This window comes from Bos indicus x Bos taurus, chromosome 23, assembly GCF_003369695.1.
Source record: "Bos indicus x Bos taurus breed Angus x Brahman F1 hybrid chromosome 23, Bos_hybrid_MaternalHap_v2.0, whole genome shotgun sequence".
NCBI lineage: Eukaryota > Metazoa > Chordata > Mammalia > Artiodactyla > Bovidae > Bos > Bos indicus x Bos taurus.
In genome coordinates this window covers 11844571-11860890 of record NC_040098.1, presented here as the reverse complement: position 1 = coordinate 11860890, position 16320 = coordinate 11844571, and the positions used below count along the sequence as shown (strand labels likewise).

Below are 16320 nucleotides of genomic sequence, written 5' to 3'. Positions count from 1 at the left end.
CAAGGTAGAGATCGAGAATTTGGGATGGACATGTACACACCGCTGTACTTGAAATGGAAAATTCCCAAGGACTTACTGTATAGCACATGGAATTCTGCTCAATGTTATGTAGCAGACTGGATGGGAGGGGAGTGTGGGGGAGAATGGACTCACGTACATGTATGGCTGAGTTCCTCTGCTGTTCACCTGAACAATCTCAACACTGTTAACTGGATACACGCCAATACAAAATAAAAAGTTAAAAAAAAAAAACAAAAAAAAACAGGAGTATGTACCAGATCAACTCTAACGTTCCTTTTGAGCTCTAAGACAATGATTTTAGGGAAGGATAAAATCCAAGAGGACAGACGGCAGGGTCAAAATGGATATAAAGGTAGAAGGTGGGAGATGGGGGTGGGAGAGTGGGTAAGAACTAAAAATGTAAATGTGAAGGGAAAACTATAGTTTAATAAGAGAAAGGACTGGGACTCTCTGGTGGCCCAGTGGCTAAGACTCAGAGCTCCCAATGCAGCGGGCCAGGGCTTGATCCCTGGTCAGGAAGCAGAACCCACACGCTGCAACTAAAGAGCCTGTGTGCTGCAACAAAGGCCTGGCACAGCCAAACAGAATCAATCAATCAGTGTTTTTCAAAAAAGAGAGAGAAAAGGTTAAGTCAAATAGTAAGTCAAGGTTTCCCTGGTGGCTCAGTGGTAAAGAATCCGGTAAAGAATCTGCCTGCCATGGTTCCATGACTTACCAGCCTTGGATTCTCAGGCAAGTGACCTAATCTCACTGTATTTCAGTGTCTTCTGTAAAACAGACATAAAACCAGAACCTGCTGCCTGGGAATATTGTAAAGATCAAGTGAGCCACCACATGGAAAGCCCTTTGAACAGGGCCTGGCAACTGGCAAGTACTAAGTAAGTCAGCTTAGTTATTTTCTGCTACAGAGTGGGGTGTCTACATGACTCACCAGAGTCACCTCATTCACCCTATGAAGAGGATTCAGGGGCAGGGTTTCCTACCCAAGGCTGAAACCTAGGAAAACAAAACCCCACTTCTGTTGCGTTTGTTCCCTGGGCAGAGTCAAGAGGGAAAGCCACCGGCGGTCGGGAGGAGACCTAACAGCACCGGTGTGGCGCGTCTGGAGTCGCCGCTGCCCCTGCAAGGAGCGTCAGATGGTCGCTGGGGGCACCAGGCAGCCCTTAGGGAAACAGCACGCTGAAGGGCTTTCTGCTGGGGAGCCACGCTCACTTTACATTCTCCTTCTACACTGACTTTGAAGGTACTGCTAAGTAGTCCTAACTGAAAGGCCGCTGCTTTCTGGTACATGACAACAGGAACGATAATTTATGTGTTTTGCTTTTCTGGCCCTCTTCCAGGACCAGCAGTTTGCATTTCTTTTTTTTTTTGGCCTCCCAGGATGTGGGATCTTAGTTCCCTGATCAGGGATCAAACCCATGTCCTTTACAATGGAAGCTTTGAGTCTTAACCACTGGACCCACCGGAGAAGTCCCTGCACTTCTGTTATCTAATTCTCCCCAACATGTTTCCATTCACCCCTTATTTCATTATGCATTCTTAAGCTTCCCTCCAAATGCTATGCAAAATGCTGTTACATGTCTACAGCTTCCCAGAATTATGAGACATAGGAAAATAGGGTAACAAATCTCTGTTTACAAGTAAAAGCAGCTTTGTAGTAGAATCAACAACATTAAAGACCTAAAACCACACCCTTCCAATGCTCTCTCTTTACAAGTGCACTCTAAGGACTCATTTTATTTTAATATGCAAGGCAAAATATTCATTTGGAGTGGCCAAACAACCTGGCTTGTTGAACCTGGCTTGTTGACAAGACACTGATGTTTCTTGAATTTTTAAACTCTGATACACAGAATGAGCAATCACTGTCCACTGACTATGTTTTCTTAACTCAAGAGTCTGTGGAGATGTAGTTTATAACATGGAGAGAAAGAAAGTAAATGCCGTGAACCTGGTCCTAAACACTGCGGACTTCCTCCCACGTGCCACAGAGCAGACGAGGAGCTTTGGGAGGCTGGGAGGGGAAGACAGGACAGGGGCCGGTGCATCCGAGGAAGCAGGGCAGGCTGGCCTCACTGACCAGTTTCTCTGGCTTTTTCCCCACGTGCTCTGGACCTCCCTGATAAACAGTTGGAGCTCTGTTGATGACATTTCAAAAATAACCTTCCCAATAAACATTAGAAAGTTAAATCTGGAATTTAAAAGTCTAAATATATGAGTTGATTAAAAAAAAAAAAAAGACTTATGAGGTGGGGTTTTTGTTTTACAATGTTCCCTTCCTCTGATTTTGATATAATTCTGGAAACCTCTTAAGGATTTCCCCAAGTGTACAAAAATAGCTTTCAAAGGAGACCCAAACCAAGTGATGATTTTTATGACTGATTAGGTCTTGGCTTAAAGAGTAGCACTATGATTATAAAGCTTGGTTTCAACTACTAACTTTTTTTTTTGGAAAACAACATTGAAGAGAAGACATACTTCTTCAACAGTTATTTTGAAGCCTAAGGTTTCAGAACATGGTTATACAAAAAGTTCTATAATCCATTTGTGGTGTTAATGTACATATTCCTTCACACAGGCGAATAAGATAAACAGATAAAATAATAGATGACTAAAATAAAATCCCCAAATAATATCCCTCTATTCTTTCTCAAAAAGTAAATATCAAGTCTTACTGCATTACACTATTTTCAAAAAAGCAACTCCTCAAATGGTCTATCTGACCAGGAATTCCTGTGCTACCACTGCATTGTTACTAAAGTGTTTATTAAATTCAACTTATTGGCAAAGTTGTATACTTATGAGCACTATGTAAGTGAATCATGAAACAGAAAAGATTCAACTGAAAGAGAGGGATACACCTAGACAAAAACCTAGCCCAACAGGCTAAGGACTATTAAGGGGTTGGACTCAGATGCTTTCAATAAAGCGATAGCTACTTATTAAAATATCTATTATGGATAGGGACCATAGGAGGGAAAATGGTAAAGATACACTCAAATCCTTCCTATGAGGAAAAACTCTCATCCCCAACATGTGTGTTTAAGAATCAGGGGGCTTGAATTTGACGACACCAGATGTGTTTCTCTGACAAGTTTCTTCATCCTCGGAGCCTCAGTTTCTCAATCTGCAAAATGGGGTAATAAAACCCATTCACAGAGTTTTACTGAGGATGGAATTAAATGAGACAACACAGCAAAGTGTCTCTCATTAGATGTCAATAAATGTGACCTTCTTTCTCATGACATACTGCAAGAAAGCTGTATCTAATAAGTAGTGAATATAGTGCTCTACCTGGAAAGGGTCTGTCTTCCTTGCCCCCACGCAGAGGAACTCCCTTATTTTCTGGCATATACTTCTTGGTAATGGGCAAAGACATCAGCCGGATGTGATGGATGAGTGAGCGCCAGGTGTAAGCTCCGGAAAGCACTGGTTCAGGTGCTAATGGGCTGAAAGGTTGAACCACAAAGTAGGCAGTGAGCAAGATTAATCCCAGGGTTATGAAGACCTACAAGGAAAGACAGGAAATGGATTAATAATAGTCCCAGCAAATGAAATACTTTAATGCCAAGGGGAAAAAAAACAAAACAAAAGGCATCTTCTACTATGTCCAATGTGTTTTAAGAACTAATCCATTTTCATAAACAAGCCATTGAAATTCACTTCTGAAAGGATTTAAAGCTTGACAACTGTGACAACTGCAAGGCTCACCAAGTTTGTATCACATGGATCAAGGGCCATGTTCACCATTTAAAAATACATGCAAATACAGCTATCCATAAGTACACAGCTTTCACCTACAACATTTAACAGAAGAGTCAAGTTTCCTAATCATATATGGTAACAAAGAGTAAAGGCCAATTGACTCATAGAAAAAACCAAGGTTCAGTGGTGGAATCAGTCAGCAGTAATATCTGGGGAGAATGTTGATGGGTCTGTGCTCTGTCTAAGCTATTTCCAAGTTTTTACCTTGTACATAGCTAGAAGGAGTGGATATTGGGGTGGCCCCCTCTGAGGTTCATTCTTCTCCAGCAGCTGTCTGATAAATTTTTCAATTGCCTTCTCTGACATGCCACACTGATGGCCCGTCTGTCTTACCAAATCAACAGTCTCTGAGAGTTTGTCATAAATGCTGAGCTCATTAGCGGCAAGATCCATGTCTTCCAATGCAGAGTCTCTGAGAGACAGAGAGAAAATAAATGTAAAAAGATGGTTTCTTTAAAGTACTTCCTTCTCAAAGTTACATCCTTTAGAACAGTACTTCTCGGCTACCTGTGGGGAGGGACCAGTTCTGTGTTTTTCCCAATCCACTGCTGACCAATTCTTTTGTAAAACATAATGAATATGTCGAGATAATGTCAAGATGTGGTACAAATTTTTAAGTGTTTCTTAATTGTGGGCTAGTAACAAAAATGGTTTACAGACCAGCATTGGTTCCCAAACACTTTGAGGAATACCAGTTCAGAGCACAAAAACAAATCCTTAATGGGACTCTGAAATGCTAGTGCCTGTCCAAAATGATTTTTTTTTAAATAAATATTTGTCTGTGTTGGGTCTTAGTTGTGACACTTGGGATCTATGTCGTGGCATGAGGGATCTGTTAGTTGAGGCATGTGGGATCTAGTTCCCTGACCAGGGATCAAACCTGGGCCCCCTGCATTGGGAGCGAGGAGTCTTACCTACTGGACCACCTGGGAAGTCTCCCAAAAGATTTCTGAAACCAATCACAGGAGATCTGCTACAGGTAATTTACTAAAATAAAAAGAAATAGACTACAGAAAGTGTTATTGATCAATTACTTCCTTCCTTTCACATCAAATGAACCTTTTAGCAACATGAGAGGAGGAACTGATCACTGAAGGCAAGATTTACTGAGGAACCTGCTGATATGCTTCGTTCCTGGCTGAGCAAGCATTTCAGACAACACAAAACCACGGCATGGGAGCGCTTCACACTTGGCAGGCTGCAGTCCTCATGCTTTTCTGCAAATAGAATTTTAGACAACAAAGGGCATTTCGTTTGTATTTTACATGTTTTAAAAACCTAAGATCTATATAACTCATTTTAAAATTCAATTTGTGTTCTCACACTTATTTTAAAGCCAGGCCGTTTCACAATGGCCATACAATAAAAGGCAAAAAGTAAAGGCAATATAGAATTCTCCCTGGATCACTTGTAAAACAAAATAAAGCACTTCTCTTTAAAAAGCACTTGGGCTACGGAACAGTGTTCTTCTTCATTTATAGGAGGAAAAAACTTTCCTGGTGGCTCAGACGGTAAAGCATCTGCCTACGATGCGGGAGGCCTGGGTTTGATTCCTGGGTGGGGAAGATCCCCTGGAGAAGGAAATGGCAACGCACTCCAGTACCCTTGCCTGGAAAATCTCATGGACGGAGGAGCCCGGTAGGCTACAGTCCATGGGGTCACAAAGAGTCAGACTTCACTTTCACTTTTTCGTAGGAGGAGAAACAGCCCTTGGGATCCACGCTGTCTTCTGTTGGTTGGGAGTTTTGCTGTTGTTGTTTTCATAACGCACAGGGTCCTCTTATTTCACAGACTTCATCCCTAAGGTGTTTCTAACATGGAGAAGCACTAACATGGAACAACTCTATCCCTTCCGTGAGGAGATGCTGCCCTCTGTAGAGCAGAAGAGTCAGGAAGCTCCACAGAGGCAGCGGCCTGCGCTCCACAGGCCAGCACACACCCCGGTACAGCTCCTCCTCGAACAGTGCCCTAGTCCTCAACTGCCTGCACGGCAGGATCACCTAGAGAGCTTTCAGGAATGCTCATACCTGGGCCCCAACCCAAGGCTGACCAAATCAGAGTCAGACTTCGAACAGTGGGTTAACAAACAGGTAACCTAGATTCTGAGGACTGGAGGGGTCCCCCACACATTTTAGGGGACACAATCTTTCTCCAAACTCTCTGCCGTTGCTCAAAGAGTTTTTTAAAGACCACATAGGGCTTCATTTTAAGATTCAGGTAAAAGGGTGATGAAAGTCTATTGTGTATTTTCGGGAATTCCGTGGTAGTCCAGTGGTTAGGGCTTGGCTCCTTTGCTGCTGGGGGCAGGGGTTCAATCCCTGGTAGGGAAACTAATATTCCATAATCTGTACGGCATGGCCAAAAAAAAAATAACAGAAAATAAAATGGATATTTTCAACAAATGGTGTTGGAACAACTATATATCCACATGCAAAAGAATGAAGTTGGACACTTCCTTACACTACAGATAAAAATTAATTCAGAATGGATAGAAGACCCAAAACTAGAAAACAAAGGGGGATCTTTGTAACACTGGAGTAGGCAATGGCTTCTTAGATAGGATACCAAAAGCACAAATAGCTAAAGAAAATTAAATTGGACTACATCAAAATTAACAACTTTTGTGCTGCCAATGATACCATCGAGAAAGTAAAATGACAACCTACAGAATGGGGGAGGGTGATGTTATTTGCAAATTATATATCTGATAAGGGACTAAGAGTCAGAGTTCATAAAGAATTCTTAGAACTCAATTATAAAAAGATAAATACCCAACTAAAAATGGGCAAAATATCTAAATAGATATTTCTCCACAGAGGATATACACATGGCCAAGAAACTCATGAAAAGATGTTTAACCTCATTAGCCATCAGTTCAGTTAAGTTCAGTCGCTCAGTCGTGTCCGACTCTTCACGACCCCATGAATCGAAGCACGCCAGGCCTCCCTGTCCATCACCAACTCCCGGAGTTCACTCAGACTCAGGTCCATCCAGTCAGTGATGCCATCCAGCCCTCTCATCCTCTGTCGTCCCCTTCTCCTCCTGCCCCCAATCCCTCCCAGCATCAGAGTCTTTTCCAGTGAGTCAACTCTTGGCATGAGGTGGCCAAAGTACTGGAGTTTCAGCTTTAGCATCATTCCTTCCAAAGAAATCCCAGGGCTGATCTCCTTCAGAATGGACTGGTTGGATCTCCTTGCAGTCCAGGGGACTCTCAAGAGTCTTCTCCAACACCACAGTTCAAAAGCATCAATTCTTCGGCGCTCAGCTTTCTTCACAGTCCAACTGTCACATCCATACATGACCACAGGAAAAACCACAGCCTTGACTAGCCGGACCTTTGTTGGCAAAGTAATGTCTCTGCTTTTCAGTATGCTATCTAGGTTGGTCATAACTTTCCTTCCAAGGAGTAAGCGTCTTTTAATTTCATGGCTGCAGTCACCATCTGTAGTGATTTTGGAGCCCAAAAAAATAAAGTCTGACACTGTTTCCCCATCCATTTCCCATGAAGTGATGGGACCGGATGCCATGATCTTTGTTTTCTGAATGTTGAGCTTTAAGCCAACTTTTTCACTCTCCACTTTCACTTTCATCAAGAGGCTTTTGAGTTCCTCTTCACTTTCTGCCATAAGGGTGGTGTCATCTGCGTATCTGAGGTTATTGACATTTCTCCCAGCAATCTTGATTCCAGCTTGTGTTTCTTCCAGTCCAGTGTTTCTCATGATGTACTCTTATAAGTTAAACAAGCAGTGTGATAATATACAGCCTTGACGTACTCCTTTTCCTATTTGGAACCAGTCTGTTGTTCCATGTCCAGTTCTAACTGTTGCTTCCTGACCTGCATACAGGTTTCTCAAGAGGCAGGTCAGGTGGTCTGGTATTCAAGGAAGTGTAAATCAAAACCCCAGAGAAATGCACCTCTCACCCACTGGGATGGCTATAATCAAAAAGTCAGAGAGTAACAAGTGCTGGCAGTGGGACTCTTGTACACTGCGAGTGGGAACGTAAAATGACGCAGCAGCTTTGGAAAAGTCTGGCAGTTCCTCAGAAACTCAAATACAGAGCTACCACAGGAGCCAGCAACTCCACTTGTAAGTATGTACCCATGATAATTTAAAACAAATATCCACACGAAAACTTGTTTAAGTCACAGTATTCATAAGAGCTCAAAAATGAAAGCAATCCAAATATCCAAGAAAGGATAACAAAATGGATTTCAATAATATTCATACATCAATAATATCCACAAAATGGAATATTACTGGACAATAAAAAGGAATACAACATTGACACATACTACAACATGACTGGAGAAGGCAATGGCACGCCACTCCAGTACTCTTGCCTGGAAAATCCCATGGTCGGAGGAGCCTGGTAGGCTACAGTCCATGGGTCACGAAGAGTCGGACACGACAGAGTGACTTCACTTTCACTTTTCACTTTCATGCACTGGAGATGGAAATAGCAACCCATTCCAGTATTTTTGCCTGGAGAATCCCAGGGACAGAGGAACCTGGTGGGCTGCCATCTATGGGGTCACACAGGGTCGGACACGACTGAAGCAACTTAGCAGCAGCAGCAGCAGCTACAACATGGATGAACCTTGAAAACATTATGCCAAGTGAAAGAAGATAATTACATGACTGAATTTATATGAAAAGTCAAGGACGGGCAAAACAGAGACAGAAAATATTAGGGGTTGCCTAGGGGAGGGGGTGGGGAGGAATGGGGAGTGACTGTTAAGAGATACAAAGCTATTTCCCGGAGTGACAAAAATGTTCAAAACAAATTGTGATTGTTGCGCAACTCTGTGAATAAAAAAATCCCATTGAAGTGTACATCTTAAATAGGTGAGTTTCATGGCATACATAAATTATATCTCAATAAAGATATTTTAAATGTGTATTTATAGAATTTGAACTTATCACTGTTGTAGCATTTACTATACTCACTGCTATGATTTGGCTAAGTCACTTGGCCTATTTCCTCATCCAAAAAGCATGAGGATTGAACCAGAATGTTTTTAAAGTTTCCGCTGCACTCAATATGCCAGCAAATTTGGAAAACTCAGCAGTGGCCACAGGACTGGAAAAGGTCAGTTTTCATTCCAATCCCAAAGAAAGGCAATGCCAAAGAATGCTCAAACTACCGCACAATTGCACCCATCTCACACACTAGTAAAGTAATGCTCAAAATTCTCCAAGCCAGGCTTCAGCAATATGTGAACCGTGAACTTCCTGATGTTCAAGCTGGTTTTAGAAAAGGCAGAGGAACCAGAGATCAAATTGCCAACATCCGCTGGATCATGGAAAAAGCAATAGAGTTCCAGAAAAACATCTATTTCTGCTTATTGACTATGCCAAGGCCTTTGTCTGTGTGGATCACAATAAACTGTGGACAATTCTGAAAGAGATGGGAATACCAGACCACCTGATCTACCTCTTGAGAAATTTGTATGCAGGTCAGGAAGCAACAGTTAGAACTGGACATGGAACAACAGACTGGTTCCAAATAGGAAAAGGAGTTCATCAAGGCTGTATATTGTCACCCTGTTTATTTAACTTCTATGCAGAGTACATCATGAGAAACGCTGGACTGGAAGAAACACAAGCTGGAATCAAGATTGCCGGGAGAAATATCAATAACCTCAGATATGCAGATGACACCACCCTTATGGCAGAAAGTGAAGAGGAACTCAAAAGCCTCTTGATGAAAGTGAAAGAGGAGAGTGAAAAAATTGGCTTAAAGCTCAACATTCAAAAAACAAAGATCATGGCATCCGGTCCCACCATTTCATGGGAAATAGATGGGGAAACAGTGGAAACAGTGTCAGACTTTGTTTTTCTGGGCTCCAAAATCACTACAGATTGTGACTGCAGCCATGAAATTAAAAGACGCTTACTCCTTGGAAGGAAAGTTATGACCAACCTAGATAGCATATTCAAAAGCAGAGACATTACTCTGCCAACAAAGGTCCGGCTAGTCAAGGCTATGGTTTTTCCAGTGGTCATGTATGGATGTGAGAGTTGGACTGTGAAGAAGGCTGAGCGCCGAAGAATTGATGCTTTTGAACTGTGGTGTTGGAGAAGACTCTTGAGAGTCCCTTGGACTGCAAGGAGATCCAACCAGTCCATTCTGAAGGAGATCAGCCCTGGGTGTTCTTTGGAAGGAATGATGCTAAAGCTGAAACTCCAGTACTTTGGCCACCTCATGCCAAGAGTTGACTCACTGGAAAAGACTCTGATGCTGGGAGGGATTGGGGGCAGGAGGAGAAGGGGACGACAGAGGATGAGAGGGCTGGATGGCATCACTGACTGGATGGACCTGAGTCTGAGTGAACTCCGGGAGTTGGTGATGGACAGGGAGGCCTGGCGTGCTTCGATTCATGGGGTCGCAAAGAGTCGGACACGACTGAGTGACTGATCTGATCTGATCTAGCTCTAAAATTCTAGGGGTATATGACTATTTCTGGAAGTACAAAATGGTAATATGATACTGAATACACACACTTCTCGCAAGCTGTATATCCTTCTTCCCTGAGATTCTGATGCCATTTCCCGAGATACCAGAAGGATAGTTACTAATAATTTAATGAAGTTTCTACGAGCACATGGCGGGTCTTGGTAATAAGCCTTCTTTTTGTCTTTGCTAAAATCAGTGGTTCTCAACTAGGGGCAACTCTCCTCCCCGTTCCCCCAGGGTTATGTATAAAGTGTGGAGACATTTGTGATTGTCACACTTCAGGGGTACTACTTGCATCTAGTGGATATGATGTTAATTAAACAACCACAACAAAAAATCTTGTCCTTTAGGTCAAACTAGCAGAGCAGCTCCCTTGCTAGGATCTGTTGAAAGTCAACCCTCAACACAAGGGTTTGTATTAAAAAAACAAAAACAAAGAACTTGCCCCTTAAAAAACAAACAAACACAAAGTCAGGGTTAAGCATCAAGTATATTCATCTAGACTAAGTGAAATCAGCTGAAGCTTGATGGCAATCCCTTTCTCTCTAGTAAGAAGGTCCAACTCTGGCAGAAATGAGCTTTGCCACAGAGAGAAGTTTCGATGAGTGAGCTCGACTCTTAACAGTGGCTTATACCTGCAAGGGCATAGGCAGAATGACCTACAGAGTTATAAAAATCAAGGTATCATGCAACACCCTTTATACACCGAAATGCCAGAAGCCTGGGAGTGGGACCCAGGTGTGGAAGTTTTCAAACCTCTTTCCTGCTGATCACAGGCACACCCCCAATCAGGAGACACTGCTGTGGAACAGTACTTCTCAAGCAGGTGATTCTGCTCCCCAGGGGATGTCTGGAGACCTTTTCGACTGTCAAAACTGGAGGGGTACTCAACGTTTCCCAATGATTTTTTTCTTCTCCGTGCCAACTTCAAAGTCCCAAGAAGAGGGAAACCAAAGGGAACAGAAAGGAAAACCTGGAATTTCTACTTTCTCTCATAGTCACAACTCATGTCTCACAGCAAATCTCCTAGGCTTGTATTTACTTCTGATCTTGAACAAAACAATTTCTTACGTAACAGATTATCATCTTCGGTGGGGTGGACACACATTAGTGCACTTGGCAATAGACTGTGAATGATACATTTTTCTCCAAATAAAGCTATACATCAACACACACAAACAAAAGCTGTAGGGGGCACTACAGCATCTAATGCAGAAAGACTAAACCTCTTACGATGCACAGGACAACTCCCCATGACAGAGAGCTCAAAACGCTAAGAGTGCTGAGGTTAAGAAATCCTGCTTTCAAGAGAGGCCTGGGGGAGATAAGCCAGGGGGCTGTTAATATCTGAAGGATTACTTAAGGAATAGAAGGAGGCAACTGACAACTCTGAAGGGATGGTCTCCACAATTCCTTCTGAGTCTCAGTATAGGAAAACACAGGACAGAGCCATAGCTGGTAGAATGACTCCGACAGAACTCACCAATAAAGACGGTTAAAGCAGAAGACAGGATAAGAGGTCAGACAAAATGTACATTTCTCCTTTATACTGTTTAAAACAGAATTTCTCTATTGATATAAATATGTTCTGAACACTGATACAACATCACTCTGGATGTCAAATCCAAAGCTGTTTCCCCAAATAAACAGCTATACCATCTAGGCAACTCTAAGATGCAATACTGACTCATCTAGTTAAAACACAAAAGCTGTATTCAGAAAGAAAGTTTCAAAAGCCCATCTAAATATTTCCCAATCTTCAACTACGGTAGGAACATACAGAGTACCTAACAATAAATTTTCTTTTTCCACATACTAGGTTCTTTAGTATTATGCTAGCTATGTAGTATGATAATCCATTCTTCAGTGTTATGAATATATTCCATTCTATTTTTTCCAATGATTCTCATTGATTGAAGACGTGTTTCATTAAACCAGAAAAAAAGGTTATCATTGAATTGTAATAAAAACCAAATTCCACGTTTAAAGGAAAGATAAATGATAACACATTAAAATGATATAATTTAAAAGAGGAGCAATTTAAAACTGTAATAACTGCTTTAAATTTACAATTAAGGGAATTCCACTTTTTTGTACTCTTATCATCAACGTTCCTCTTTCTGGACATTTCTGCTCATTGTGACTTGAAGAGTCTAGTGTTTTCTTTGCTCTCTGAAAATATACTGTTGTTCTCTCAATTTTTTATTTTGAAAAATTTCAAGCCTCTAGAAAAACTGTAGTAGTACAAAGAATGTTTGTATATCCTTAACTTAGATTCACCAATTGTTAACAAACATTTGGCTATATTTACTTTCTGTCCAACGGTCTTTTTTTTTTTTTTACCAGAACCATTTGAAACTTATTAATGTAACACATCATGAAATCACTTCTAAATGTTTCAACATGTACCTCCTGAAAATAAAAGTATTATTCTACATAACCATCAGCATCATTGTCATACCTATTAAAATTAATAATTCTCTAACATTATTTAATATCTAGTCCATGGTCAAGCTTTCAAAAAAAAAAAAAAAAGAAAGGAAAGAAAGGCCATACAGCTTTGTAGAAATCTAGGCACCAACCAATGATCACATATCACAGTTAGCTGTTATGTCTCGTTGGTCTATTTAAATCTACAACAGATGCTGGTGTTTTTTCTGGCCTTTTATGACACTGACATATTTGAAGCAGGAACCCCCAGATTTTTAAACCTCGCCTCACTTTTTCTAGTTTCTATGGTTTAAAAAAAAAAAAATTCTTCCTCTCTAGATTTCCAGAGCTTATACTCTTCCTCTTTTCAAAGTTAAGCTCTCAAACAAACAAAAAGTTTCACTTCCTTCTCGTTTCTCAGGTCTGCATTTGTTTCTTTTCCCCTCACACCACCGATACTGCTTTCACTAAGGTCACCAAAGGCTTTCTTCACATGCCAAGTCCAAAGGACACTTTTTCAGTTATCTCTTTGCAGCAGCTGCCATTCCTATCCATTATCTCCCTCAAGTGCCCTCAAATCTTGGCATAATTCTCTTGTTCTCATTCTCTCGGAATGTTGGCATTCATCACGGATGTCCTTGACTGTCTCATTCCCTCCATGGCTTTAGCCACCAGCTTTAGTGATTCCTAAATCTCTTCACCAATCTGCTGCTGCTAAGTTGCTTCAGTCATGTCCAACTCTGTGCGACCCCATAGACAGCAGCCCACCAGGCTCCCCTGTCCCTGGGATTTTCCAGGCAAGAACATTGGAGTGGGCTGCCATCTCCTTCTCCAATGCATGAGAGTGAAAAGTGAAAGTGAAGTTGCTCAGTCGCGTCCGACTCTTCGCGACCCCATGGACTGCAGCCCACCAGGCTCTCCTGTCCATGGGATTTTACAGGCAAGAGTACTGGAGTTGGGCGCCATTGCCTTCTCCACTTCTCCAATCTAGAGCTCTCCAAAACTCAAGACCCATCCATCTAATCAGCTACCAGACATCCTGGCCCAAATTTCTTATAGTCTCCTACGTGTTATGTGTCCATACCTGACTTATTATTTTTCCCCTGCAAACTGTTTATCCTACTATATTCCTTTTCTCAAATAATGGAAACATCAGTTTTCCAAATTTAAAATCTCTCCTCCTGCTTCCTCATCCCCACCGATGAACCAATCACCAAATCCTCAATTTTATATCCTGTATAGCTCTCACATTCATCACCTCCTCTTTAGCTCTACATTAGTGGCAGTCAAGGCCCTCAACATCCCTCCCATAGACCATCACAAAGATATTTTAATTTCTATAGTTCCAACCCCTTTTCTCCTTTCTGAGCCAGTCTCTACAAATTATTTTTCTAAAACACAAACTGGCTTACATTGCTCATCTATTTAAAGCACTTTAGCACTTTCCTTGACTTCCCACGCCCGGCTAGGGAATAATTTAGCATGGTGGTTAAGAATACCAGCACTGGAGTCAGAAAAAGCTGAATTCAAATACTAGATTCTCCATCTATTGTGTGGCCATGAGACACTGTCTTAACCTCTCTAAAGCCTCAGAGTTTTTATCTATAAAATAAGGATAATTGTGTCTTTCCAACCATGTTGTAAGCAATTACAAGGTGATATATCTAAAACATTTGTCTTATTACCCAAATTAAATACATAATAATTACAATAAGATGAAGTCCAAATTACTTAGCATGACCCACTGGTTACTGCCTATCTGTTCAGTCTCGTTTCCCATTCTTTCCTCACATTCTTTGCTGCCATACTATTTCACACCTTTCTGCTTCTGTACATGTAATTTTCTGTTTACAAAAACTATCCCCCTGTGCTTTGTCCAATGAGTGAACACTATTTCTGCCCTTTGAATCTTAGCCCTTCATTTCTGCCCTTTGAACCTTAAACACAACCCTATTACCCTGTATTACATCTATTCCTTGTCTCCTTGCCACAAAACTGTTTCTTGAAAGCAGATTTTTTGGAGAAAATAACAACACAAACTAATAACAGACATGGAAATTTACCTCAGAGATATGGAACCTTATCACTGCCTGTTGAACAATTTATAGAAAACACCTAAAGTAATCATTTTGTTCACAAACTAATGGTTATTTTACTTCTCATTTTTTAAAAATACATCAGCCTAATGAGAGTTTAGGTGAACAAGATAGGAACTTCACACTTGGATTTTTTGTGTGTGTGGAGCTTTAAGTAGCTGTGGAAGAACAGGGATTTGAACTGAGTCTTGAAAACTGTTTTGGTCTGTAGCAGAAAGGGCAAACAGGGCCTGTGGTATTCGAATTGGTGGATGTGAACTTCAGTCAAAACTTCAATGTAGCAAAGCTAAATTTAGGTTAAAACATGTCCTTCCTTAAAGGGAAACTGTCATAACTCAAACAAGCAAATTTATTAAGGGAGAGATGTCCATGGAAGATTCCACTATGGGAACAACCAAATGAGCAAACAGGAAAAGACAGAAATTATTCTGGAAGTAGTCTCTATTATGAGTGAAAGTGTTAGTCGCTCAGTCTGTCTGACTCTCTGCAATCCCATGGACTGTAGCCGGCCAGGCTTCTCTGTCCATAGAATTCTCCAGGCAAGAATACAGGAATGGGTTGCTGTTTCATCCTCCAGGGGATCTTCCTGACCCAGGGATTGTACCCACTTCTCCTGCACTGCAAGTGGATTCTTTATCATCTGAGCCACCAGGGAAGCCCCTATCATGAGGAGAAGGCCAAATACCTTAAAACTGGTGTACTGGCAAATACCAAGTATATGTAGGCTCTTAGACCAGAAAAGAGGTGTGGCTTGCAGGACTAATGATCTTAAAATACTAGGCAACATGAAGCAGGCAAATTTCCTTGTTCTAAATGGAGATTATTTAATCTCCAAACAGCTCATTTAATCAAGCCAATAAACCAAGTCATATTCCTTTCTGAAATCCGAGATGCCATGTTTATCATATACCAAGATCACATTTAAAAAAAAAAAAATTCCTTCCCTAACAATTATCAGAAAAAGATGTTTCGGAGTGGGGCGGGAAATCTACTGTAAACATTCAAAAAAAAAAGACAAATCTGAAAGGGCAATGAAATATAGACTTTGCTAGGACCGCTGTTTTGGTCATATTGTGACCTCGCGAAACAAGTTCATTTAGGGAGGAACTCTCGGAAAAAAGGGAGAAGTCTTAAGAAAGTTGACCCCGGGGAGTTGGTGAAGGGTGCTGTCAGTCCGCAAAACGCCAAAGGCTCAAAGAAGAGGTCAGCGCAGGGGCACGAGTGGCACTGGCGCGGAAAGGTGGGCTGCGCGAGGATTTTACAGACGGGTGCGGCGACAGTGTTGTCACGAAGCTGCCTCCCCCCTCCCGGCCTCGGGCCCCAATCACTCACACGCTGAGCCCGCGCCCCCTCGGGCTCCTCCCGCCTCGGGGACAGCAAGCCTCCGGGCGAGGAGGATAGGCCGACAACTTCCTACTTCCGGGCGCGCGACCCGGAAGCAACTCCACAGGCGAGGCAGCGCTTCTTCTTCCCGCCGGAAGCTTCCGCCAGAAGTAGATCAGGCGATGTCTCGGAGAACTTGGGAACTATCACGAGATCTGGAGAGTTC

At 41.9% G+C, this 16320-nt stretch overlaps 1 protein-coding gene across 3 annotated transcripts in view; it reads right to left on the bottom strand.

The window, feature by feature from the left end:
- The window catches only part of C23H6orf89 (chromosome 23 C6orf89 homolog), a 40934-nt gene extending 24695 nt beyond the window's left edge, over positions 1-16239 (bottom strand). Inside the window, exons 1-4 of one of the 3 annotated variants that reach the window (XM_027525200.1) lie at positions 16104-16211; positions 4701-5003; positions 3991-4198; positions 3316-3529 (exon numbers count right to left, since the gene is read on the bottom strand). In XM_027525200.1, coding sequence (XP_027381001.1) covers positions 3316-3529; positions 3991-4179 — 403 coding nt within the window. In that variant the 5' untranslated portion in view covers positions 4180-4198; positions 4701-5003; positions 16104-16211. Of the gene's footprint in view, positions 1-3315; positions 3530-3990; positions 4199-4700; positions 5004-16103 lie in introns of all 3 variants that reach the window. The other 2 variants (XM_027525201.1, XM_027525202.1) reach the window with 2 other exon arrangements.
- Between the last annotated feature and the right edge of the window lie 81 nt (positions 16240-16320).